At 38.0% G+C, this 27,320-nt stretch overlaps 1 protein-coding gene across 9 annotated transcripts in view; it reads left to right on the top strand.

The window, feature by feature from the left end:
• Positions 1-27,320, top strand: part of BTRC (beta-transducin repeat containing E3 ubiquitin protein ligase) — a 214,060-nt gene that overhangs the window by 108,730 nt on the left and 78,010 nt on the right. For 6 of the 9 annotated variants that reach the window (XM_063627685.1, XM_063627709.1, XM_063627690.1 and 3 more), the window contains 2 exons: positions 3,025-3,102; positions 20,674-20,763. In XM_063627685.1, the coding sequence (XP_063483755.1) occupies positions 3,025-3,102; positions 20,674-20,763 (168 nt within the window). The remainder of the gene's footprint in view (positions 1-3,024; positions 3,103-20,673; positions 20,764-27,320) is intronic. The other 3 variants (XM_063627717.1, XM_063627698.1, XM_063627702.1) reach the window with 2 other exon arrangements.

Genomic DNA, 27,320 nt, shown 5'->3' with positions numbered 1-27,320 from the left:
ACATGCCACAGTACTAGGCCCACTTGCTAATTTTAGTACCCAATGATGATTCTTGCTTATATTAATCACTTATCCTTAAACAGAATTTATTGGATATAATTTAGCCTGATGATCTAGGAAAATTATGCACATAGCTTATTGGGAATCCTTATAGATAAAGATGCAAGAAATAACTGTGTTGCTGAGCTCTTCTGGGTGATGTTGGACAGGCTTTGAGAACTATTGAGGTGACTACCTAGGTATACATGGCTATTTCATCATTGCCCCTTACCCTCAAGACTGTAGACCTAGTCATCTCATTCACTGGCATTCTGCTTCTACTCTTTAGTATTAGGAGGGTTCCTAATCCTTGTTCCTGATATCATGACTGTTTAATGTCCCTACCTCTATTTTTTGTAACAACATTATAAGTTGGATTTTTTGTTTGATTTGATTTCTCATGATGGATGGCCCAGAGTAAAAGTGTTGGGTTAATCTGTATTAAAAGAGCATACCAATGTTTATGGGTTTTCCCCCTTTTTTTGTTTAAGAGTTTTTTTTAACAATACCATTTAAATATTCTTTGCCCTAGTGGGATAGAAAGGGGAAAGGAACTCCTAAGGAGCTCTGTGTTCTATGTTATGTTAGTAACACCGTTTAAGCTCCCTTTGTGTTTTCATTCTTTAGACATTTTCATAATACCCACCCAGTGGTTATCCATCTAAATCTGATAAAATAGAGGGTCAGTAAAAAGAAAATTGTGAATATGGGCTAGTCACTACTCAGGCTGTTAGGTTGAGATGACTATTTTTCACTTTATAATTCAGTATGGAGGAGTTTGCCAGCAATTGTGTATCAGCCCAAGTACCTGTAGAATAAAAATGTGATTTATAGTATCTTTGGTATGACAAACATCCAGCAAAAAGTAATTAGGCTTCCAAGTTATATGATAACATTTCAAAAAACATAATTAATTTTGAAATACAGGATCTTACACTGAATTAAACAGGTTTAGTTTATCTGATCTTTTTTTTTATTTATTTGAAGGAGGAATTTCATGACCTGAAAGAGAGTTACTTGCAAAGTCTAAGTTTATAATTGGATACTGGCTTAAGCTTTTATTATATAAGGCATTTAATTTTGGTGTTTAAAACATTGATCTTTACATTTAAAAAAAAAAAAAACAAAGTTAAATATACAACTTGATGTTATGGGGTAAATGTTGACCTTTCCCTTTCTTTGTTTGATACTCTTACATAGCATGTATTGCCAGTTGCCTCATTTGCCAAGCTTTGTAGTCATTAATTCAATTATATCCTTCCTCCATTTTTTGGTAGATGATCTCCATTCCTTTTTTTCCAAACAGGGAGGAAAAGAAGTTAGAACTCTGAAGTTCTTGAGTCTCTGTCCCTTTCTTTGTAGTATAGCATGCTTTTTCTTTAATTTTAGGGACTTTTACAAGGGATCATCACAAATGTAAAATATCAAGTTAAACCTCATAAGATATTTCTGCCCAAAAGAAACACATGAGAGTACTGGCCTGTCAGGCTTACTAAAGGTGACACACAGGTGTTAGCCACAGAGGTGAAAGGGCCTCAGAATGGCACAGTACATTTTTTATCTTTCAGTATCTTTCAAAATGTAATATCTAATACAAACCAAAAAAGTGAAACTTATGTGTAGGTTTAGAACACAGTAATGATTGTATATTAATAATTTCATGCTTGTATGAAAATTTTCAGATAAACTCTGTTAGAAATAATTTCTGAACCTACAAATAAACTAACTCTCCTGTTAGAATGTTATGACTATATATAATGTGAAGAATATATTAACTGTAAGTTTTTTGTTGTTGTTTTGAGATGGAGCCTTGCTCTGTCACTCAGGCTGGAGTGCAGCGGCGTGATCTTGGCTCACTGCAACCTCCGCCTCCTGGGTTCAGGCGATTCTCCTGCCTCAGACTCCCTAGTAGCTGGGATTACAGGCACCCACCACCACACCTGGCTAATTTTGTATTTTTAGTAGAGACACAGTTTCAGCATGTTGGCCAGGCTGGTCTAAAACTCCTGACCTCAGGTGATCTGCCCGCCTTGGCCTCCCAAAGTGCTGGGATTACAAGTGTGAGCCACCGCACCCAGCACAACTGCAGGGTTTTAAATATTAATGTTATTAATATTGCTAATGTTGCCGAAAATGGAACTCAAATAATATGTAATTTGGATTTTCTGTATTTTGCCTTGTAGATAGTGATTTACATATATTGACTAGCAGATTTTTAGTACTTATGAACTCATTTTCAATTGGATTGTTGTTTTTTCCCCCTCCTAAGTATGTAAAAACCCCAGGCAGAAGAATGGCGTGAACCCAGGAGGCGGAGCTTGCAGTGAGCCGAGATGATGCCACTGCACTCCAGCCTGGGGGACAGAGCCAGACTCTGACTCAAATAAATAAATAAATAAGTAAAAAATAAAAACCCCACTGACATTTTAGGGCCTCTAGCTGCTGTTTGAGGTGACAGTGCCAAGGAATGGACTCTAATCCTAAACTACGGGGTAAATGTTTTTTTAAGTCCTATGCTACTTTTATCAAAGAAAATAAAATCAAATCTGAGAAGAGGGGGAAGAGAAATAACTATTTTTAGGACCCAGACTTGGAGATCTGTGCCAACCAAACATTTACTATAATCGAGAAAAGGTAATAATCATGGTTTTAGTTGTCATCAGCTAAGTGTGGGCTGGAACTTTCTTGTATCCAGTGTCAACCTGTGTCAAAGTGCAAGCTAGAGATCTAATGAATGTGATCTCCTACACAATGCTTAAAGATACATGAAATACTTCCCGTCTAAATCCTTACATTATTTATATACATGGGCATATGTTTTCTTTTACATATGTGTATATCTGCATGTATACAAATCTTCAAGCGAATAATTGTATAAATATATGTATGTTCTAACTTACAGAATCAGAAATGTAATCCAGTTTACTCCCAAAGAATAAGATCGAAGATAATGAGAACTGAATTAAAGCTTACTTTCTTTCACAGAATTCCTCAGAGAGAGAAGACTGTAATAATGGCGAACCCCCTAGGAAGATAATACCAGAGAAGAATTCACTTAGACAGGTATGAAATTCAGCCTTACTTAAAATAAAAAGCTACCAACAACAAAACAAAAGACAGGAAACCTTTGATTTGCTATTCTTTAAGCACTGGAGCTTATATTAAGAGTACTCTGACGTTGGCCTGGTCATAGCCATCACTTTCAATCAGGTGACATGGTTTTCCCAGTTATTTAAAAAAACATTCTAGGTATACATGTACAGGACAGCCGGTTACATGTAGTGAATAGAAAAATCAAAAGAGTTCTTATTCAGGAAAAGTAACTTTAAATGCTTCTTAAATGTAGATGGTAGAATAGTTGACTTTAACCCCTATTTTCCTGTTAAGATTCTTCAGGCATTTTTTAAAAAGTATAAAAACAGATCTGCCTGTAATAAAGTGAGCCCTTTTAGTATGAGCAATATTTTGTTTGCTTTTTCTAGAAGGAAAGGCCATTATTAATAATAACTTAAAAAAACAGCAGCTGGGCAAGGTGGCTCACGCCTATAATCCCACCACTTTGGGAGGCTGAGGCAGGCGAATACCTGAAGTCGGGAGTTCGAGACCAGCCTGACCAACATGGAGAAACCCAGTCTCTACTAAAAATACAAAAATTTGCTGGGCGTGGTGGTGCATGCCTGTAATCCCAGCTACTAAGGAGGCTGACGCAGGAGAATCGCTTGAACCCCAGAGGCAGAGGTTGCGGTGAGCTGAGATCACGCCATTGCACTCCAGCCTGGGCAACAAGAGCAAAACTCTGTCTCAAAAAAAAAAAAAAAAAAAATGCTCACCACCGTGCCCCAATAGAAGGTAACACATTTTACTTGTGAAAGTTCAATACCATTGTGTTCTTGTAAAAATTAGAATGTCCTTGGCAAAAACAAAAAACACAAGTTCTTATGATGTTGCCAGAGAATAAGTGTGCCACCTATTCATTTTTATTTATTTTATTTTTATTTATATTTATTTTATTTTATTATTGCAGTGGCGTGATCTTGGCTCACTGCAACCTCCGCCTTCTGGGTTCAAGCGATTCTCCTGCCTCAGCCTCCTGAGTAGCTGGAATTATAGGTGCCTGCCACCATGCCTGGCTAATTTTTGTATTTTTGGGTTTTTTTTTGTTTGTTTGTTTTTTTTTTTTTGAGACAGAGTCTTGCTCTATCGCCCAGGCTGGAGTGCAGTGGTGTGATCTTGGCTCACCGCAACCTCCACCTCCAGGGTTCAAGCGACTCTTCTGCCTCAGCCTCCTGAGTAACTGGGACTACAGGTGCCCACTACCACACCTGGCTAATTTTTGTATTTTTAGTAGAAACGGGGTTTCACCATGTTGGCCAGGCTGGTCGCAAACTCTTGACCTCTTGATCCACCCACCTCAGCCTCCCAAAGTGCTGGGATTACAGGCATGAGCCACCATTCCCGACCTAATTTTTGTATTTTTAGTAGAGACAGGGTTTCACCATGTTGGCCAGGCTGTTCTCAGACTCCTGACCTCAGGTGATCTGCCCAATTTGGCCTCCCAAAGTGCTGGGATTACAGACGTGAGCCATCACACCTGGCCTTGTATTCATTAATATAAAATTGGATACAATGAGCCTGAGCAGCAGTAAAAATAATTCTAATTTACTTGCATTTATGGCATTGTTCTAGGAAATAGGAGATCTAATATTTGTTGAGCACCCACCATGAACATGATGCTTATTTGATTTAACCCTCACAATAACGCTGTAAAGTTTCTAGATATGATGTGATTTCCAATTTATAGATGAAGAAAATGGAGGGTTAGAGAGGTTAGATGACTTGTCTAGCTAATTAGTGATTTGATACTCAGATCTCAGTGTTTCCAAAGCGTTTCTACTTGTGCCTTCTGACTTCAGTTTATATACAGTGTTTAGAGGGAAAGTACTTGAAACTGTGACACATTCATTTTTTAATTTACTATATGTTAAATGTTTTTTGGATGAACACTTTTTTTTATAAAAATAATTGTTTAGTAAATAGAATTGAATCATCCAGAAAGCTTTAAAAAAAAAAATCCACAAATGATCAGTAATTGATGTTGAGACAGTTACAATTTTAACTGTTTGGAGAATCAACACCTGATCTGTTCATCTAAATCAATAGGACAATACTGAATAAGATAAATTGGGAAGTAGGAACACTCTGCCCACTATACAGAAACAACTGTCGGAAAACAATGACACAACAAAAAGTTTTGGCAACTTTATTTAAGCTAACAAACGAATTTTCTCTCTGCAAAGTTATAAATTAATTTTAATAGGCTGATCCAGATGGTCCATTTGGAAAATGGATAGGCTGATCTGTTGAAAATTAAACTAAATTTATCTCTCTCATACTTCAAACTGAAGCAAGAGAGAGAATCATGCCTATTAAGTCCAGCACATACAGATGGACCAGCAGGTCACACATGGGACTAATCTGATTCATTTTAAAAATAAATGCATACATTATTGAATCATTTTCTACTTGCAAGATCTGTTGTGTGCAGTATTCGAAAGAGATTTAATGTTGTTTTTTTCACTGCTGTTTTAGCAGGTTCTCTTCCCTACTCCCCCCGCCCACTTTAACAACCTTTTTTCCCCCCCTCATGGTGCTCTGAAATGATTTTTCTAATATCTGTCATTCAGTGTTGAGATCCAAGCTCTGGAGATTAATTAGGTCATGAGGCTTTTTCTCCTCCCTTCTTTGTAAAGGGTTTTATCTCCATTCTCTTTGTGAAGAGCATGAACTCAATGTTCTTGGAAAGAGAAATGGCCTTTAGAAACAGGGAAGTAGGAGATCCTCCTGGGGCCCTCAGAGTCTTTTAGCTTCTGGGTGTTTTAACAGCCCCATGAATGCAGATTTGTAAATTTATTGCAGTGCCATCTGGTTTTTTGCTCGAACCAGATTACTGTTGGCTTGTGTCTGTCTATTGTGGTGGTCACTCCCTAGGAGCTTGCCCTCTCTATCTTAGGGAAGAGTGATGAATAGCAGGGGTCAATAGAAGCGGGTCACAGGGCAGCTGTCCAGGACTGCCCTGAACTTGATTACCCCATTGCTGGTTTTTTTTAAGGTAGAACATAGTATATAAGCTGTTTAAACTCCCTCTTTTCTCTATTGCATATGACAATAATGAAGTGCCATTTGCTATTTTGTTTTTTTGTTTTTGTTTTGTTTTTCCTGTAGTGAACTTCTGTAGACAAAAAGATGTCAAGGCCACCTTATACCTAGTGTTGATACAAGTAGGATTTGCATCTCATTAACTTGAGATTCTTTTGCAGGTATTTCTAATGGGATTTTAGAAACTCACTATTGATTATTAAAAGTTCAGTTATATTCTAGCAATTTAGCATTGTTTTTAACTAATATTATAGTTGACATATATTATTCAAAAATAGCGTTTTGCCATTGTTGATAGGACATTACTACATGTTAATTTGGAGAGCTATCTAAATATTGGAGGAGCAAACAACTTTATACCAAAAATTTGGCAAGTTGAACAAGTTCCTTGAAAAATACAACTTACCAAAACTCTTAACACAGGGTGAAGCAAAATTTGAATAGCCCGATGTCTATTAAATAAATTTAATTAATCATCAGAAGGGACATGTGGTTTTACTGGTGAATTCAACAAATATTTAAGGAAGAAATGGTATAAATTTTATGCCAGACCCCTTCACAGAATAGAGGTGTCATGCTATCTGTGACTTACCAAATAGTTCAGCAAAAACATACATACATATTTATGTATGATGAGGCTCTGAGAATTTAAGTGAACAGCTCAAGGTAGCACAATCAAGATGTGGAAAAATGATAAATATTTAAAGGTGAAACGTAGAAGGAAAGAACACTTCTTGACTTATAAATCCACCATAACAGTAATTCCAAAATCCGACAAAGATATTACCAGAACAAGAAATAATGAAGGTGGAAATTAAGAGACACTGTTCCCTGTGTCTGTCACCAAGTCATTTTGTATACCTGCTTTTTTGTTTCATTTCCAGCATCTGAAGGTGGAAGAGTTTGGGGTAGAGAGAGGAAGTAGAGCAGTATATCCTTGTAAAGAAAGTTAATTTTCTTAGTTTCAGAATAATCTCATTTCTTGGCATTAAATATGAACTTTTACTTAAAGGATGTACAAAATAGCTACAATTTTTGTTTTACTCCTAAAAATGTGAAGTCAAGGAAAGGATAGCCACTGTTTTCCTAGCTTTTATTCCTATCTGCAATCAAGGGCAAAGGCCTGGGAGGATACATGAAAGTACTCATTTCTTTTTGAAAGTGTGGCATTATAACGTTCAACTCTTTGCTTCTCATTGGTGCTAATAGGATCTGTCAGCCCTGCCTTTCTCTGTAATTGAGTAAATTGTGACCGTTGTCTAATCCCTCTCCCATCCCCCATTTCCTTTGTGTATGTGTCCACTTACCATCTTGAGAACGTGGGCAGTGATAAATAAAGCATTGAGTAGAGCTCTCTCAACTCTTTGAAAGCAGCATGATGCCAGCCCTCTAGTTATATTTCTTTAAGTGTTTACGTTTTTCTGTATTCTTTCTCTTGTGTAGCTGGAACCCTGGGGATGCAAAGCCATGAGAGAGGCCAAGAAGCTAACAAAGTAGCTGTCTCCCTTGTTAGCTTGTTCCTTTATTCTTTAAAAACAAGATAAAAACCATCTGGCTTAGGGCATTACATTTTCCTCCCCCATGCACCTCTATAGATGGAGACTTCACCTGCAGTGAGGGTTTACATTGATTAGGGAGGGAGCAGTAATTCAAACTTCCATCCTCTTCAAGGATACTTTGCAGTCTTTAAAGGTGCTGACCCACTGAGTTAAACTGTCAAGGGAGGATAAAAAAGTATCTTCATCCCGGGAGGTAACAGCTGCCAGGTTTTCAACACCTTGCACGCTGCTGGAAAAATGTCACAATTGTCAGCTGAAAGAAAAATGACTCTGTTGTCATCTTCTGTTAATGACTGGGCCTTATAAAAGGTACTACATAAGTCTTTTAGAAGGAATAAGTAGCTGTTTTCCTTTTCTACCATATTCCCCTCCCCTGAAAAAATTCCTGCCAATACATTGCCTTGGAGTAGATCGACAACAAACAGCAGTGAAGAACTTAAATCAGCCAGTATAAGCATGGAAGTCTGATGGGCATAGCTCCTTTATACAGTTGGATGAGTAGGAGGAAAAAGCACATCACTGACACAGAAAATGACATTATAGTGTGTATTAACAAAACAACAACAACAACAAAAAGTCATTCATAAGCCAGTGAACTGAGAGAAAACATACTGTATTTCTGTTCTTTGGAGGACAATTTATTTTCAAGCAGCATCCAGATGGGTAAATACCAAGACATTTCTTTTTTCAAGAGAGCTCCTTTTCTTCTTTAAACAACAACAAAAAAAAAACAGCACAGAATTTGCTTCCTTTAATAGCTCTGTAATGTTCATATATGATGGCATTCCCTTCTTTCTGATTTGATTGATGAGGGAAAAAGGTTTAATGAAGTCCCTGATATCAGGCAGGCAGGGTTTTTTTTTTTTCTCTATTTGTTTTAGGTTAGTCACTTTAATTGTATTGAGTAATTAGAAGGTGCACACAGCCAAGGGAGCTTTGTTCTGATAATTGCTCAAGAAAACCCATTCCCTATCTGCCGTTGCTTTGTGTTAAGACACTTCTCCCTCTAGTGGCAATCAATAGTAAGCACTTTGTCTTGGCAAGTAGGCAAGGTGTAATTGCAATATGACAAACTATACTTAAGGGACTGTCTTGTAAATACTTTCGTTTGGGGTTTGGCATTATTTCATTATATATGTGTGGTTGTTTGTTGTTATTGTTGTTTTTTACTCTATAAAACTTACTACCTCTTTTTGCCCCCCTAAAGTGCTTTGGGCTTTGGGTAAAAAAAAAAATTGCCTGAGATGTTTATTAATAAAAAAAAAAAATCACAATGCATTCTGGGTAATGTTTTGCAGCTTGACTTAATTTTAGTCATCTGTTTTAATTACCTATTTATAAAAACGCTTTTGCATTTGTAGACATTATTTAATACTTTAGAAGAAGCACCTCATTTGAAATAAATAAATAAATTGTACTTGTTTTAAATAGTCCATGTAAAAGATCTTAAAGGTAATTAATGTAGATCTCTTAGGTAAGACAAAAGTGGTCTTTTCAAATCTGATGAAGTGATTTGTTTATATAACTTCCCACTTCTGTTGAATCCTTTAGAGTCTAATAACTTTTTTAAGAAAACATGGTTTGGCAATTTGTGCCTAGCTACAAAAACCCTTCTTCAAAAAGGAGCAATTTAATAACCAGCTTTCTTAAAATTACTTTGAGGAAGGAAGACCGTATAGGGGGTTGGTGCTTTGTTTTATTTGTATTTTAATGTAATCATTCTTTGATAAATTGTGTAATCACTGACTTACTAGAAAAAAATAGTATTGAACTCCTGGGTTGCAATGACCATAAAGAGTGTATTTTCATATAGAGAGTTGTGATACTGGGAATAAATTATAAAGGAAACAGTTTATATGCTGGTCAAAGTCCATATGGGCCCAATCCATTTTGTTTTCAGTGCTTACTCTGGATGTACCATTAAAAAAGGCGGGGGGGTGGGGGGTGGGAGGAAGCCTGTTGTGCTCATCTGCATGAGCCCTAAAAAAAAAATTTGCCCTAAAAACAACATGGAATGATAGCAGATACAGCTTTGCATCTATTGAACAAGATTCAGTAGCATCTGTGTGGCATTTTAAAAACCCGCTTCCAGCTTCCTTAGATGTCACTTTTTGGTTTGCTTTTTCTATACCATATTCTTGTGTGGGACATGATTTGATGTTACCATATATCTGGAAGTCCCTGTCTTCCTATACCCCCACTCCCAGTCACTAACCATTTTCATTATACTATATCTTGTTATGCTATAGGGCTGCTGAACAGATTTCTTAAGCAGCTTTTTGCAAGGTTAAAACAATGCAGCCCAGTAACAAGTTTGTGTCATTTTAAATATATACCTTCTAGTAAATAAGGGCAAGTCTGGCAATCAATCCCTTTTAGTGTGTTATATGTTTCACCTGACAACTAAACCTTCTATTGATTAGCCATTACTTTGTTAGATAATCCTATGTCATTGAATCCATTGTAAAAAATTAAACTCTTTAAAATGTTTTACCCTAGCAGCAGTGTGAAAATTGAAAACTTGTTCAGAATTACAGCCTGCTTTCACAAAGAAGGTAGTTTTCAGCAAGGCATCTTACTAGTTTATGCTTGTGTGCTTTATATGCGATATAAAAATGTATTAAAGTACTCCAACGCAAAACTCTCTGCCTCTGGTTCAGCAGTGAAGCTACCTTTTCAAGTGTTGCATGGGGAGAGAACCTATCTTGCCTGTGGCTATTATATTCACTAGTTGGATTTCAAACTGGAAAGAGTCTTATAGGAAAATATTGAATGGAAAATATTGAATGTTTTAGCCTTTTAATTGCAGAGTGGTAAAGGAACTATGACAAATTTTAGTTTATTGATCTGTGTTACTTCCTTGGGAGATAAGCAAAGTCATTTACCCATTTTACAGATGGAATGTCTAGAAAATAAAGTCCTATATATAGCTCTACTCTGGAAACTCCCTCAGGCCTGGCACAGAGTTTCTGAATCTATCTAATATTCCCCTAAATATGTTATTACATATTCATTCATGAAGGGAAAAGAGGGTAATTTTAAAGGAAAACAAATTTTCTTTTTATAACAGTATTTTCAGAAAAATAGCATGATACATTTATTGATGACTGGACAAATCTCTGGAAAAATTTACTCCTAAGATACTTTTATTGGAAGTTTTCATACAGTTAATTTTACAGATATTAATTGTATAAGTCTGAATTTTTGATAAATCTAACCACCTGTGTAACCACCACCCTAATTAAACTATAGAATATTTTCATAACCTAGGAATGTCTCTTGTTCTCCTTTCTACTTATTTTCCACACCACCAATGGATCAAATACTGATCAGCTTACTGTCACTATAATTTTGCCTTTTCTAGAATTTTGTGTAATGGAATGCTATATTTTTGGGGTCTGACATTCACTTTGCATAATGTCTGTGAGATTCCTCTATGTTGCTGTGTATATCAGTAGTTTATTCTCTTTCATTGAGTTGAATAAATATATTGCAGTTTGTTTTCTGTCTCCTTTTGGTGGATATCTGAGCCATTTCCATCATTATAAGTGAAGTTACTATAAACGTTCTTCTATAAAGATTTTTGGTGAGCATATATTAAGTACTTTTTCATGTGCTTATTGGTTATTCAGACATTTTATTTATGAAGTATCTTTTAAGTTTTTAGCCATTTTTAAAAATTGCAGTTTGCCTTTTTATTATTGAGTTATAGACTCAACTATATTGAATTCTGGATACCATTCATTTGTCAGATATAGGTACTCTGATTATATCTCACAGTCTATGGCTTGCCTGTTTATGGTGTGTTTTGATGAGAAGTTTCTAATATTTGGATGAAATCCAGTTTACCAATTTTTTCTTTCTTTTTTTTTTTTGAGATGGAGTCTTGCTGTGTCGCCCAGGCTGGAGTACAGTGACACGATTTCGGCTCACTGCAACCTCCGCCTCCCGGGTTCAAGCGATTCTTGTGCCTCAGCCTCCTGAGTAGATGGGATTACAGGCGTGCGCCACCACGTGCTAATTTTTGTATTTTTAGTAGACACGGGGTTTCACCATGTTGCCAGGCTGGTCTCGAACTCCAGACCTCAGGTGATCCGACCGCCTCAGCCTCCCAAAGTGCTGGGATTACAGGCATGAGCCACCACGCCTAGCTGGTTTTTTCTTTTAGATGGGATACTTCCTTTGGTCCTACCTAAGAAATCTTCTTTGTCTACCCCATGATTGTAAAGATATTCTTCTAAGTTTTCTTCTGGGAGCTTTATAAGTTTAGTATTTATACTTAATTCTATGATCCATCTCAAATTAATTCTTATACGTGCCATGAAGTAGAGTTTGGGCTTCATTATTTTTGCCATAATTTCATTCAGTTGTTTCAGCACCATTGTTGAAAAGACTTTCTTTTCCCCCATTGAATTACATGAATTCATTTGTCCAAACCATTTAGTTATATAAGAGTTATATTCTCGAACCTCCTGAAGAAAACGTTGCTGCTGGACCCAGAGCAGTGGGTGACAGTGGCTAAGGCACTGACCCATCCCTATTTTATGTCCCTGTAGACAAGGAGGACAAGAAAAATGATAGGTGTCTATCCTTGCACCAAATACCATAGTGTCTTGATTATTGTTGTTTTATATAATGGGCCATGAAATCAGATAGTGTGAGTTCTCTAGATTTGTTGTTTTATTTTTTGTTATTCCAGATAGTTCACATTTCTATATAAATTTTAGAATCAACCTAGCACTTTCTATTAAAAAGAAGTCTGTGAGGGGCTGGGTGTGGTGGCTTACGCCTGTAATCCCAACACTTTGGGAGGCCGAAGTGGGAGGATCACTGGAGCCCACTGAATTGGAGGCTACAGTGAGTTATGATCACACCACTGCACTCCAGCCTGGGCAACAGAATGAGAAACTATCTCCAAAAATAGACAGGCAGATAGATAGCTACCTTTTTTTTTTCATCTGAGATATATCATATAGGATTTTGCCCCCTTTATTCTGTTAATACGACAAATTACCTTGATTTTTGTTAAGAATTTTTGTGTCTGTTTCATGTGAGGTACTGGTTTGTTGTTTTTTAAGTGTTTGCCAGGTTTTGGTATCAGGGTTATGCTGGTCTCATAAAATGAATTGGGAAATCTTCCTCCCATCCTCCTCTGTTTTCTAAAAGCACTTGTGTATAATCCTGGTGGTGTTTCTTCCTTCAGATTTCATAGAATTCACGAGTGAAACCACTTGGGCCTGTAGTTTTCTTTGTGAAAGATTTTTTAAACTTATTATTTAAATTTATGTGGCAAGATTTTTTAGAGCAATTTGAATTTCTTTTAGAGGTATAGAGCTGTTCAGATTTTCTGTTTCATGTGTCAATTTTGGTAATTTGTGTTTTTGAAGAAATGTTTCCTGTTTATTCAACAGATTATAATATGTTAATATCTTTTATTTTAATATTGTGATTGTTTCATATTGGGCTACTGAAAGCCTCTTTAGGCAGGCTTCCATGCCCCCTTTGACATATCTTCATCATTCTCTGAGTATTTCCATCTTATAGTTTCCCTGGTCAGTCCTGGAGTCAACCATATTTCCATGAATGTGTGATTCCCTTTAGTGCAGAATGATATTTAGAAACCAAGATTCAAACACTGACTTTTCTTTTACATCTATATTTATATACTTTGAAAACCATTAGTTCACATTGATAACTCCAATTCTAATTCAACCCCACAGGGTTTGTTCTAGATTTCTTTCTTTCCATATTTTGTTTTCCTTCCTTCCTTCCTTCCTTCCTTCCTTCCTTCCTTCCTTCCTTTTTCTTTTCTTTTCCTCTCTTCTCTTCTCTTCTCTCTCTTCTTTCTTTCTCGCTTTTGGTAGAGATGTGGTCTCTCCCTATGTTGTCCAGGCTGGTCTTGAACTCCAGAGCTCAAGCAATCCTCCTGCATTGGCTTCCCAAAATGTTGTGATTATAGGCATGAGCCACCCCACCCCTTTCCTAACATAGGAAACCTGGTTTAAGATTTTTTTCTTTTCAGCACTTTAAAAATATTGTTCCCAGCTGGGTGTGGTGGTTCATGCCTATAATCCCAGCACTTTGGGAGGCCAAGGTTGGGTGGATCACCTGAGGTCAGGAGTTTGAGACCAGCCTGGCCAATATGGTGAAACCCTGTCTCTACTAAAAATACAAAAATTATCTGGGCATGGTGGCGCACACCTATAGTCCCAGCTACTCAGGAGGCTGAGGCGGGAGAATTGCTTGAACCCGGGAGGCAGAGGTTGCAGTGAAATAAAAATATTATTCCCTTGTCTTCTAGCCTTCATTTTTTATGAAAAGCCTGACATTATTTATATCGTTACTCCTAGATACATAACATCCCCTTTTTCCTTGGCTGCATTCAAGGTTTTATCTTTGTCACTCGTTTTCATCAGTTCTGACTGTGATGGGCCTATATGTTGTTTTCTTTGTATTTTTAACATGACTGGGGTTTGCTGATCTTAAATCAGAAAGCCACTAGTTTTCACAAAATTTGGGGAAGTATTTGATCACTATTTTTATAACTTCTTTGCTGTACCATTCTCTTCTCCCTTCCTTGGACTCCAGCCACGCATATATTCTAGATAACCCAGAATTGTCCCACACAGTGACTAAGACCGATCTTTTTTTTTCTTTTCTTTTCTCCTTTTTTTTTTTTTCTTTTCTTTTTTTTTTTTTATTATACTTTAGGGTTTTAGGGTACATGTGCACAATGTGCAGGTTTGTTACGTATGTATCCATGTGCCATGTTGATTTCCTGCACCCATTAACTCGTCATTTAGCATTAGGTGTATCTCTTCTTTTCTCCTTTTTTTCTCTCTGTTCTTCAGTTTGTATGATTTCAGTTTATCTGCCTTTTTTTTTTTCAATTTATCTGTCTTCATTGACCTTTTCTTCTGTCACTTCCAGTCTGCTTTTTAAGCCTCTCCAGTAAATTTTTTGATTTTTTTGAGAGAGGGTCTCACTCTGTTGCTCAGGCTGAAGTGCAGTGGCATGAACATGGCTTACTGCAGCCTTGACCTTCTGGGCTCAAGCAACCGCCCACCCCAGCCTCCTGAGTAGCTGGGACTACAGGTGTGCACTACCACGCCCAACTAATTTTTCTTTTTTCTTTTTCTTTTTTTTTTTTTTTTGAGACAGAATCTCAATCTGTTGCCAAGGCTGGAGGACAGTGGTGCAATCTTGGCTTACTGCAGCCTCCACCTCCTGGGTTCCAGCGATTCTCCTCCCTCTACCTCCCAAGTAGCTGGGATTACAGGCACGTGCCACCGTGCCCAGCTAATTTTTGTATTTTTGGTAGAGATGGGATTTCACCATGTTTGCCAGGCTGGTCTCAAACTCCTGACCTCAGGTGATCCGCCCGCCTCGGCCTCCAAAGTGCTAGGTGTAAGTCACTGGGCCTGGCCAATTTTTTCTATTTTTTGTAGAGACAGGATCTCACTGCATTGCCCAGGCTGGTCCTGAACTCCTGGGCTCAAGCTATCCTCCTGCCTTGCTTCCCAAAGTGCTGGGATTACAGGCATGAGCCACCATGCCCAGCCTGAATTTTTCATTTCAGATAATGCACTTTTCAGTTCTAGAATTTCTGTTTAGTTTATTTTTGGTTTTTCATTTTCTGGTAGAATTTTTCATCTGTTTATTCATTGTGATCATATCTTTTATTGCTATGTTCAAGTTTGAACATATCTATTATAGCTTCTTTAGAGCTTTAATATGTGCTAATTTCTACAACTAGGTCTTCTCAGGGTTGGTTTTTGGTTCATTATTCTCTTGACAATGGATCCCATTTATCTCCTTTTTCTCATTTTTAGTAATTTTTGATCATATAACCAACATTATAAATGGTACATTGCAGAAACTGTGAATTCATTTTTTCTTCCTCTAATTAAATTACTGGCCGATCACTATGACCTTGTGGAGGCTTGGTTTTGTATTTGTTAAGGTCAGGTGTATTTTGGTTTTGCCCTTAGTCCTAAGACATACTCTTCAATCTAACCTCATGGTCTCTTTGAATTTTCAATGGAAAGCCTAAGATGTTATTAAGTCCCTCTAACTTGATAGAAGTCAAACTCTAAACTCTTTCTCCCCTCATGAGCAGCAGCTGGAATATCTGCACAGGCCTTTCAACCCTCCAGCTGTTGCTCTCCATTGAAATCCTTGGAATCTCCCCTTCATGTATGTAGTTTGGGGGTTAGCCATATATTTGAGGGGAATTTATATGTAATTTTTCAGTCTTCTTCCTTCCCCTGTGGTTCTCTTTCCTTTCTGGGATTTCTGTTCTCTATTGCCAGCCACTATGGCAATTTTGAACTCTTATCACTTGGTATCTCAAGCCAATAGACTGTGGCTTTCAGATTGAATTCTAGTCACCCTGCACCAAGTGGACTCGTGAGTGCCTTCAGGGGAAAAGCACATAAACACACATCTCACCCAGTGTGGTTCTCTTCTTTCAAGATCAGGCCACTCCTTCCCCATTTTCTGCCTGTTTTAAGTCAATCTCCAGTGCGTTTACATAGCTTTAAAATGTTTTTCCTATCTGCAGGAGGGTTAATCTGATACAAACATTTCTGCCATTACTGGAAGCAGAACTCTTTGAGTCAAGTTATATTTTATTCAGCAAATACTGATTACTTCATAAATTTATATTTAAAACGTAGTGAATTTTATTTTAAAAATATTTATGGTGTGTGTGTATGAATAGTAAATGTTTGTGGAATTAGACAACGTAAAAGAAATAACAAATCTAGAGCCCAGAATTTACATGCACCAATATTTAAATCTGTACACTAATTTCTAATGCTCTATTTTTTCATATATATTTTGAAATAATTTTTACTTAAATTATAAGAATAAAACAAGTTGGTAAATTTTTTAAGGTTTAGCCTGTTTAGAAGAAAAACAGCTGGGCGTGGTGGCTCATGCCTGCAATCCCAGCACTTTGGGAGGCCAAGGCAGGCTGATCAATTAAGGTCAGGAGTTCAAGACCAGCCTGGCCAACATGGTAAAACCCTGTGTCTACTAAAAATACAAAAATTAGCCAGGTGTGGTGGCACATGTCTGTAATCCCAGCTACTTGGTAGGCTGAGGCAGGAGAATCACTTGAACCTGGGAGGTGCAGGTTACAGTGAGCCGAGATTGTGCCACTGCACTCCAGCCTGGGAGACAGAGTGAGACGCCGTCTCAAAAAACAAAAACAAAATTGACTTTATAATATCGATGGGGAGTTATATATCTCTACTATTTTCCCCATTTTTTCTTAAATTTTATCTATTTTCTTTCCAAAGAATGATAGTTGACCAAAATCAGATTCTTTAAAATATCTGTTCATGCTGATAGAAATAAACAAATGAGTAAATAAATAAATGAGGGGTGAAATCACAGCTTTTCCCTACAGAAGAATTCCAGTTAATAAATGTGGAAGGAAAGACAAAAATAATAAATTCACTATTAGAATACACAGTAAAAATTACCGTAGGCATGATTAGCACCCAGTGGATGCTAAAATTAGCAAGCTGAGATTCAAGTAGAAACAGAGTATTTGCATAGTCTCCAAGTATTTTGCCATATATATATATATATATATATATATATATATATGGCTAACATCACCAGAAATACCAACATACCTTCTGATTTGATGCAGTGAGAAGGGCACATCACCTCTAAAGTGTCTTTCCCCAAAATAACCTCAATCCGATCATGAGAAAACATCAGACAAACCCAAATTGAGGCACAGTCTGTAGATTAACTGATCAGTGCTGTTTAGCAGTGTCAGTCACGAAAGACAACGAAAGACTGAGGGATTGTTGAAAATAAGGAGCCCAAAGAGACATGACAAATAAATGCCATGTGGGATCCTAGATTAGATGCTGAACAGAAAAAGGACTTTAGTGGAAAAACTGGTGAAACCTGAGTAAGTTCTGTACTTTGTATAGTACCAAGTTAATTTCTTAGTTTTGATAAATGTTCTGTGATTATGTAAGACATTAACATATGGAGAAGCTGGGTGACAAGTATATAGGAAATCTTTACTTTTTCTTTCTTTCTTTTTTTAAAGAGATGGTGTCTTGATTTGTTGCCCAGGCTGGAGTGCAGTGGCATAATCATAGCTCCCTGCAGTCTTCAACTCCCGGGCTCAGTCAGTCCTCCTGAGTAGCCAGGACTGCAGGCCTGTGCTGCCACGCCCAGTTAATTTTTTTTTTTTTAATACAAATGTGGGCTTGTATGGAAGTCCTGGTTTCAAGTAACCCTCCTGCCTCTACCTCCCAAAGTGCTGGGATTATAGGCATGAGCCACTGTGCTTGATCTTTACTATTTTTATACTTGTTCTATAAATCTAAAATTATCTCGAAATGTTAAAAAATTTAATTCTTTTTTACTGTTGGTTTTGAGTGTGTTAAGATTTTTCTTCTTAAATCCAACACAAATATTTATAGCAATGGTTCTCGAAGAGTGTTCCTGGATCAGCAGCACTAACGTCAACTGGGGCCTTGTTAAAAATGCAAATGTTCAGAAGCTCTGGGGATGGAACCTAGCAATCTGTGTTTGTTTTGTTTTGAGACAGAGTCTTGTTCTGTCACCCACGCTGGAGTGCAGTGGCGTGATCTAGGCTTACTGCAGCCTCTGCCTCCCGGGTTCAAGCGATTCTTCTGCCTCAGCCTCCTGAGTAGCTGGGATTACAGGCACGTGCCACCACGCCTGGCTAATTTTTTTTATTTTTTTATTTTCTTTTTTTGCATTTTTAGTAGAGACGGGATTTCACCATGTTCGCCAGGCTGGTCTCAAACTTCTAATCTCAAGTGATCCTCCTGCCTTCGCCTCCCAAAGTGCTGGGATTACAGGTGTTAGCCACTGGGCCCCACTGTGATCTGTGTTTTAACAAGCCCTCCTTCCAGATGATTCTGATGCACACTAAAGTTTGATAAACATGATTTATACCATCAGTAAAAACTTAAGACTAAAAGGAAACATTTCTATTAATATATTGTCCAGTAATTAATAAATTTGCTTTTCATAAAGTATAACTATAGTATTACCAATGTTTTGTTTTGTTTTGTTTTTGGTAGAGACAGGGCCTCGCTGTGCTGCCCAGGCTGATCTCAAACTCCTAGGCTCAAGTGATTCCCCTGCCTCAGCCTCCCAAAGTGCTGGGATCACAGGCATGAGCCACTGTGCCCAGTTACCACCAATTTTTAAAATCCATTTCCTGTGATTTTTTTCTTTCTTTTTTATTTGGAGACAATGTCTTGCTCTGTTGCCCAGGCTGGAGTGCAGTGGCATGATCTCGACTCACTACAACCTCCATCTCCTGGGCTCAAGCGATTCTCGTGCCTCAGCCTCCTGAGTAGCTGGAACTACAGGCACCCACCACCATGCCCGGCTAATTTTTTGTATTTTAGTAGAGACAGGGTTTCACCATGTTGCCCAGGGTGGCCTCAAACTCTTGAGCTCAGGCGATCTTCCCACCTCGGCTTCCCAAAGTGTGAGAATTACAGGTGTGAGCCACCACACCTGGCCTGATTTTTCTATTGTATCTCCTCAACATTACCAGATGTACTTAAGGGATAACTTCTAAGGTCTAGATAGGCCCAGTGAGGCTGCTCATGCCTGTAATCCCAGCACTTTGGGAGGCTGAGAGAGGTCAGTAGTTCAAGACCAACCTGGCCAACATGATGAAACCCCATCTCTACTAAAAATACAAAAAATTAGCTGGGCGTGGTGGCAGGCGCCTGTAAGCCCAGCTACTCGGGCGACTCAGGTGGGAGAATCGCTTGAACCTGAGAGGCGGAGGTTGTAGTGAGCCGAGATTGTGCCACTGCACTCCAGCCTGGGCAACAGAGCAAGACTCCATCTCAAAAAAAAAAAAAAAGATTAGGTAAATGTTGGTTTTATCTTTTTTCAATGTTCTTTCAATTTTGGTTTATTTTTTCTTTTTAAAGCCAAAAGTCAAAGCTTGTACTGAGATTCTTTTATAAAAATATTTCATGATTGGTTTTAAAATAATTTTTTTTTCTGGATAGCTTAAAATTTTTTCATTTATTGTTCTGAATAAGAAACATGTCAGCTGAGCACAATGGCTCGTCCCTGTAATCCCAGCACATTAGAAGGCTGAGGCAGGAGGATCACTTGAGCTCAAGAGTTCAAGACCAGCTTAGGCAACATGGCAAAACCCCATCTCTACAAAAAATACAAAAAAATAGCTGGGTGGGTGAGCGTGTCCCTATAGTCCCCCACCTACTTCAGAGGATCACTTGAGTCCCGGAGGCGTAGATTGCAGAGAGCCAAGATCTCACCGCTGTACTTCCAGCTGGGGTGGCAGAGTAAGACCCTATCTCAAAAAAAAAGAGAAAGAAACATGTCCTCTCTGGGAGGCTGAGGCAGGAGAATCGCTTGAACCCCGGAGGCGGAGGTTGCAGTGAGCCGAGATCACACCACTGCACCCCAGCCTGGGCGACAGAGCAAGATTCCATCTGGGGGGAAAAAAAATAAATAAACATGCCCTCTAACTACTTTCAGATCTTGATGGTTTTGAAAGTTTAGAAGGAAAAACAACAAAAATAAATCTTTTCTCAGAACGATAACTGCTGTTTTAAACAGAACTAAGCTCTTCAAATTTGCATTTTAAAATGCTACATGATCAGTACCCTCACCTTCCATTAATCATTAATACAGTGAAGCCACTGCTGCTTACGTACTTGTTCATAGGCACATCCGTGGCTTTTGTAGCCTCTATCTTTGCCCTCCTCCTTTTCTAACTTACCTCTCAGTTCCCGTAAGTCTTAATTTATAGATAAAATCTATTTGTGTTTTGACTTGAGAAATAGAGCAGAATTTGAAAACAGTATATGGCAGTATTTCAATATTTTAAAAACCTGTTTCCAACAAATTCTCTTTACAGACATACAACAGCTGTACCAGACTCTGCTTAAACCAAGAAACAGTATGTTTAGCAAGCACTGCTATGAAGACTGAGAATTGTGTGGCCAAAGTAAGTAATAGTGCTCATACTGTATATTATACCACACCACAACAGTGCCATATCTGTAGGCATCTTTACTCAGTATTGCTTAAGGATTATTACAGGATTATATATTTAAGAAAAAAATAAACAAACAGGCATCATTTTATCTAGAACAGATTGCAAGTTAGATTCTCCACCTCTTAATTGCAACGGAATCTTTTGCTTATGAATTCTGGTCACTCTTTAGACTGATTCACATTTGTTTCTTGACACTAGTTGTAGATTATCACATATCATTAGGATTTGTATAAGATAATGTACAATTGTTTTGATAAGTTTATGATTTTTAAATGCAGTTATGTATAGAGTACATCACATCATTGCAAGGACTGTGAAATATGCTATAGACAACCCAATTATTGTATCACCATTATTATTTATTGAGTGGCTAATGTTAGAAATACTGCTTTTGATGATCTTGATCCACATGAACAAGTATGTTTAGTCATGTCTATGGGCTACCTCTTTTTCATGTATATATGTCATCTCTATAGCCTAGATGTAAAATTAATCTTAAATATTAGAGATCTGATGCTTTTTATGTCTGTCATAACTCACATTTTCCAAATATCTGTAATTACTGAGGAATTTTGACATAAATTCAGTGTCAGACATTTTAGGAATAAGTACCATTAAGTATAGGCTTTGTTTCTTTTACTTGAATTATCTGCAAAAATATTGCCTTTATATCTATTCATAGATTTGCTACTGTTACAACATTCCCAACTTGAACTATTTTAGTTTAACCTATTTTATTATAGACCCAGGCCCTCAGTTCCTTACTGTTATTATTAGAGCCAGGACTGGTGTCATGTCACTGCTATCCTTTGCTACAAAAATCTAATGACAGTTGTCTTAGTCCATGTAGGCTGCCATAACAAAAATACTGTAAGCTGGGTGGCTTATGAACAAAACTAATTTTTTTCTTATAGAGGCTGAGAAGTCCAATATGAGAGCACTAGCAGATTCAGTGTCTGGTGAGGGCTTGCTCTCTGCCTCATAGATGGTGCCTTCTCACTGCATCCTCACATGATAGAAGAGACTAGCTAGATATCCGAGGTCTCTTTTTTTTAAGGGTACTAATCCCATTTACAAGGGGTCTGCCTTCATGAATTTTGGAAAACACAAACGTTCAGACCATAGCAAAAGCAGAGTTTTTGTTTATTTTTCCTTAAAACATGCAGTAGTCTCTGGGCCTACTCTGTCAACTGGAAATATATCACACAAAATATAACCGTCGAAATCATACATGTAAGAAATATCAGAATTTATTTAAAATTACAGTTTAAAAATGTAGAGTTCATCAGTTAAATGTCTCTTAAATTCAAATGTGTTAATATTTTGTTACAAAATGTAATTATTATAAATTACATATTTATTTTTTCAGTCATTTAGTTACAACTAACAAGTGCTAATTGACCCTATTTTATTTTGTTTTGTTTTATTTTATTTTTAGAGACAGGGTCTTGCTCTGTCGCCCAGGGTAGAGTACAATGGCACAATCCTAGCTCAATGCAGCCTTTACCTCCTGGGCTCAAGCCCTGATCTTCCTGCCTCAGCTTCCCGAGTAGCTAAGGACACAGGTGCATGCCACTACACCCAGCTAATTTTTGGTTTTTGGTTTTTTAGAGTTGTTTTGTAGAGATGAGGTGTCGCTGTATTGCTTAGGCTGGTCTCGAACTCCTGGCCTTGAGTGATCCTCCCCACTAGGCCTGCCAAAGAGTTGGGATTACAAGTGTGAGCCACTGCACCCAGCCCAAGTCTACTTTATATCCTGCTTTTGTGCGTGGAAACAGGGATACACAGTTATTTGGGCCTTTAAAAATATTCTTTCTTTCTTTCTTTTTTTTTTTTTTTGGCCATGCTGCTCTTAGTTTCATCACAAGTGGGCGACTTCTGGCTAAATAAGGTAAAATTTTACCATGAGCACCAATCCAAGGACAGGGTGACGATTTTAATGAGTTTCATTGAGAGCTGGCCAAGTGAGCATCTGTTCCTTTTGTTTTCTCCATACTTTGTAAGCCAGGATCTCTAATCTAAATAGGTTGGTGTGTGTCTATATGATGTGGAGTTTTTTTTTTATTGTTTTTTTCTCCCACCCTCTGCTTTATTGGTACATGGTTAAAAATCTTCTGCCATCTAGCACAATTATGTAATTTCTTCCATGCTTTTGGGTCTTGAGTGAGAAAGTAAGTTTGCTCATTGCTGCTCATCAACGTGTTTCACTTGCTCCCAGGTGGTGACCTCCTCATTGTATTGTTGCTTATTTTAACATTATTCTGACACCTATATCCTTTCATCGTCTTCTTAAATAATCTAATTTAATAATGATGTCTGTCATTTCCTATTGGAACCCAGTTAAATCACTGGTTCCTTTTATTGGCCCACATCCTGTCTTCTGGTTCATTACTTCAGATTTGAGCCAAATAATCAGTTGGTCAATGTCAAATAAAAACACGTAGCTGAAAAATTTTCTTTCTTGCAACAGTCTCCAGTGAGGTACCCATAGCATGAGAATACTGAAAAAGGTTTTCCTTTTTTTTGTGAGATGGAATCTCACTCTGTCGCCCAGGCTGGAGTGCAGTGGTGCCATCTGGGCTCACTACAACCTCCACCTCCTGGGTTCAAGCCATTCTCCTGCCTCAGCCTCCCGAGTGGCTGGGATTACAGAAGTGTGTCACCACACCCAGCTAATTTTTTTATTTTTTAGTAGAGACAGGGTTTCGCCATGTTGGCCAGGCTGGTCTCAAGCTTCTGACCTCAAGTAATCTCCCTGCCTCGGCCTCCCAAAGTGCTGGGATTACAGGTGTGAGCCACTGCGCCTGGCCAAGTTTTTTCTTTTTTATTTACATGTGTTTTGTGTGTCTCATGATCCCTGTTTCTTTTCTTTTTTTTTTTTTTTTTTGAGATGGAGTCTTGCTTTGTCGCCCAGGCTGGAGTGCAGTGGCACGATCTCGGCTCACTGCAAGCTCTGCCTCCTGGGTTCGTGCCATTTTCCTGCCTCAGCCTCCCGAGTAGCTGGGACTACAGGCACCCGCCACCACGCCCGGCTGATTTTTTGTATTTTTAGCAGAGATGGCGTTTCACCGCGTTAGCCAGGATGGTCTTGATCTCCTGACCTCGTGATCCGCCTGCCTCAGCCTCCCAAAGCGCTGGGATTACAGGCGTGAGCCACCACGCCCGGCCAGCTGTTTCTGTTGGCCTCATTTATTGCTTGACCTTTGAATGAAATGACTTGTCATTATTTGTGTTGGTCTGCAAGCTTGTCTCTATTTCCTGTTCTTCACCTTTAGCCCTTAACTGAATAGTTTCATCTGCTGCAATGATATGGCTGCAGTGTTTTCTCAACTTGGTACAAGTGTCTGTTGTTGATTCAGATTGTACTCCATTGTGGCCTGAATCTGTAACCATTTCCATGTGTGAACAACTATAATACAGCGGTATCAACCATTTTTGTTCTTTAGTTCAAAGAGTGACTTTGGCTTGGCTAGAGATACTAATTATAGTCCAAAACCTTATTATTGAGTATGGTTCATGTAAGTTTTAGAGAAGACATTAATACCATTTATTTCCCTAAAAGCAGCAATGGTATTATGTTTGGACCCCTATAATACCTTGATTGTAACTCTTTGCCAGAAATATCATAGTCTTACGATAGCTCCATACGAAGGGTATCAATTAGTCCTCTGTAGAATACAAGAAAACAAAGCTGTAAAACAAATTACAACCACCCTAAGTTGGCAATAATCTTGTTAGTCTTTAACTTGAAGAAACAGGCCTAAGAAAAAATTTAAAACTAAAAATGGCCAGGTGCGGTGGCTCAGGTGCAGTGGCTCACGCCTGTAATCCCAGTACTTTGGGAGGCCAAGACGGGTGGATCACAAGGTCAGGAGTTCGAGACCAGCCCGACCAACATGGTGAAACCCTGTCTCTACTAAAAGTATAAAAATTAGCTGGGCGTGGTGGCACACACCTATAATCCCAGCTACTCAGGAGGCTGAGGCAGGAGAATCGCTTGAACCCGGGAGGCAGAGGTTGCAATGAGCCGAGATCATGCCACAGCACTCCAGCCTTGGTGACAGAGCGAGACTCAGTCTCAAAAAAAAAAACTAAAAATGAAGGAGGGTCTACTTTATCACTATAACTTAATCCAAGTAATATTTGGAGGCATTGAGATACCTTTTTATTTTTTTTCAGAATTCTTTCTCCTGGTTATGGCCCCGTGTTTCATGAGATTTATGTTTGGAGCATGATGAGCTCTGTGTTTATTGTAGCTTTAAATGGACAGTCATTATTAACTGTCAACTTAGTCTTTAAAATCCATAATCATATCGTGCTTATTACTTGTCAACCTTAATGATTTTTTTTAATTGGTAAAGAAAACTAACTGGAAGGCTGAAAAGCATTACTTTTTTATGTTATCTTGCTATTGGCTTTATTAAACTATTACAGCAAATTTTGGTCTTAGGTTTTTTTCCTAATTTACCCTTACCCACACCCACAGATAAATACATGCAGTTAAAATTGAATTATTTGAATACATCTATCGAGATTCCTGGCCCAGATAAGAGAAGTTTTTCCTCTTTATGTTTGGGAAATAAACCCCTTCAGTAGCCCTTTGTGGATGTTCTGTATTTTAGTTGTTATTGGTTGTTGTCACTGTTTTTTTATTTGAGACTAATAATCTGTTTGAAACTGACTGAGACAGAAAAATGTGATGTTCCTTTCCACTCACTCCAGATTTTGATAGAAGACTTGTTTTATTTATTTCCAAAATTATATCCGCAGGAAACAAGCTGTTTAAATTCAGATTATGCTGAAGCAAAATGGTCCTGGTATGAGAAGCAACGTGCTGTTTTACGAGCACAGAGTCCCTTTTCTCATAACTGATTGATAGTAAATATTTTCCTGAAGAATTATTGCCGACCATGAACAGTGCAACTGTTTCACTTTTTTTCTGTGCTACTTGCTGTACCAGCCATTGTCGGTAATTAAGATCTACAATTCACAATGCAGACGTTTGCACTTCCTCTGGGTCTGTGCTATTTATAAGGCATTTCAGCTGTTCAGAGTTTCTTTTGAGTTTTAAACTACATGTTAACAGGCTTCTTTAAGATACTGTTCCACAAGTAGCGTGTCATATGGTCCGTTCTTCACACAGGCACCTCTGTCAGGTCTAAACATTAGCTTTACGGAGAACATACTAAGATATAACCATGTCATTGAGGCCGATGTGGTTGGAAAAACTTGGAGTATAACGTGTTACACATTGGGCTTATTGCTCTTTCAAAAAGACAGGAATGAACTTCAGATGTAATATTCTTTTTGAAAATCTTAATATTCATATGAGCTTAATGTGTTAATTGGGTTACAGAGATATACACAGTTAAATGACTTTTCCAAGTTCACTTTACATTAATAAGAGAAGCCAGGACCCCTCTTATAGACAAGAGTTTGTGTGTTTGTCAGATTAAGGATGCAAGAATACATTTTCTTCTAGATGTGCATGCCGTTTAAGAAAAATACAGACATGGGGCACCAAAACAGATCAGCAGATTGACTGCACATTTGTTGTGTAATCAGCTTCAGGAACCCTAAGTAGCATATGCCATTGGTTGAGGAAAGTGTAAACAGGAATCTTGGTCTATGTTAAAGTTGGTAAAATTTAAGCCATTTTCAACCAAAAAGAGATTTTAAAAAGTCCAGAACCCAGCCCAGAAGCTTTATGAATTATGCCTTAAAATAAGAATAATTGCTTGTGCAGTCTTCTTGCTCTCGGCACTCATTGTTAAACATACAAGAAAAAGAAACAAGAAACTGAAAGCTGTCAACAAAATGTGTTTAAAACTTCATCAGACTGGCTGTTTTTAAGCCTGAAGTCCAGCCGCATTGATTATACACGTTGGCCACCAGCATCTTCCAGCAGAGCAGATCTGCAGAGAAAGGCAGGACCCAGGTTTTAGTGCTGATTCTGGTTGGCCCTTGAATATAGACAGAATATAGACGGCTTATAACAAAGCCATTCCAAGGCAGTTTTATTTTACAAATCTAAAACTTTCTGTAGTTCTTTTGAACTGCCGTGTTTCTGTAAATTTCTTCAGTGAACTCTATGAACCTTTTTTTTTTTTTTTTTTTTTAAATAGCAGCAGTTCAGCCGTTGGGAACCACTGATATATCTGACTGAGGCACTTCAAGATGCTAGAACCTATTCATATTTCTATCTAGCCAGGGAGCTAATAAGCTCAAGCTTGTCTTTGTGGATTGATCTAGATTAGCATGAAATGAGCCCAGTCAGTGTCTTCCTCAGTGAAAAGGGAGAGGTTGGGGGAAAGAGGGATGAAAGAAGAAAGTTCTTCATCAAGAATTGACTGCAGTATTGCCTGCTGATGCATGTCGGATCACCCGCACAGAGAGATCACATGGCTTCTCCAAAAGTCAAACGATCAATTCGCCTCGTTTTGGCTCTGTACTTAATGCACAAACAGTGCGATCTGCGGGGCTGTAATTGCATTGTTAGGGCCAAG

The sequence above is a fragment of the Symphalangus syndactylus genome, chromosome 2, assembly GCF_028878055.3.
Source record: "Symphalangus syndactylus isolate Jambi chromosome 2, NHGRI_mSymSyn1-v2.1_pri, whole genome shotgun sequence".
Lineage (NCBI taxonomy): Eukaryota > Metazoa > Chordata > Mammalia > Primates > Hylobatidae > Symphalangus > Symphalangus syndactylus.
Note: the sequence above shows the minus strand (reverse complement) of the source record. Positions and strands in the feature narration are given on the sequence as shown.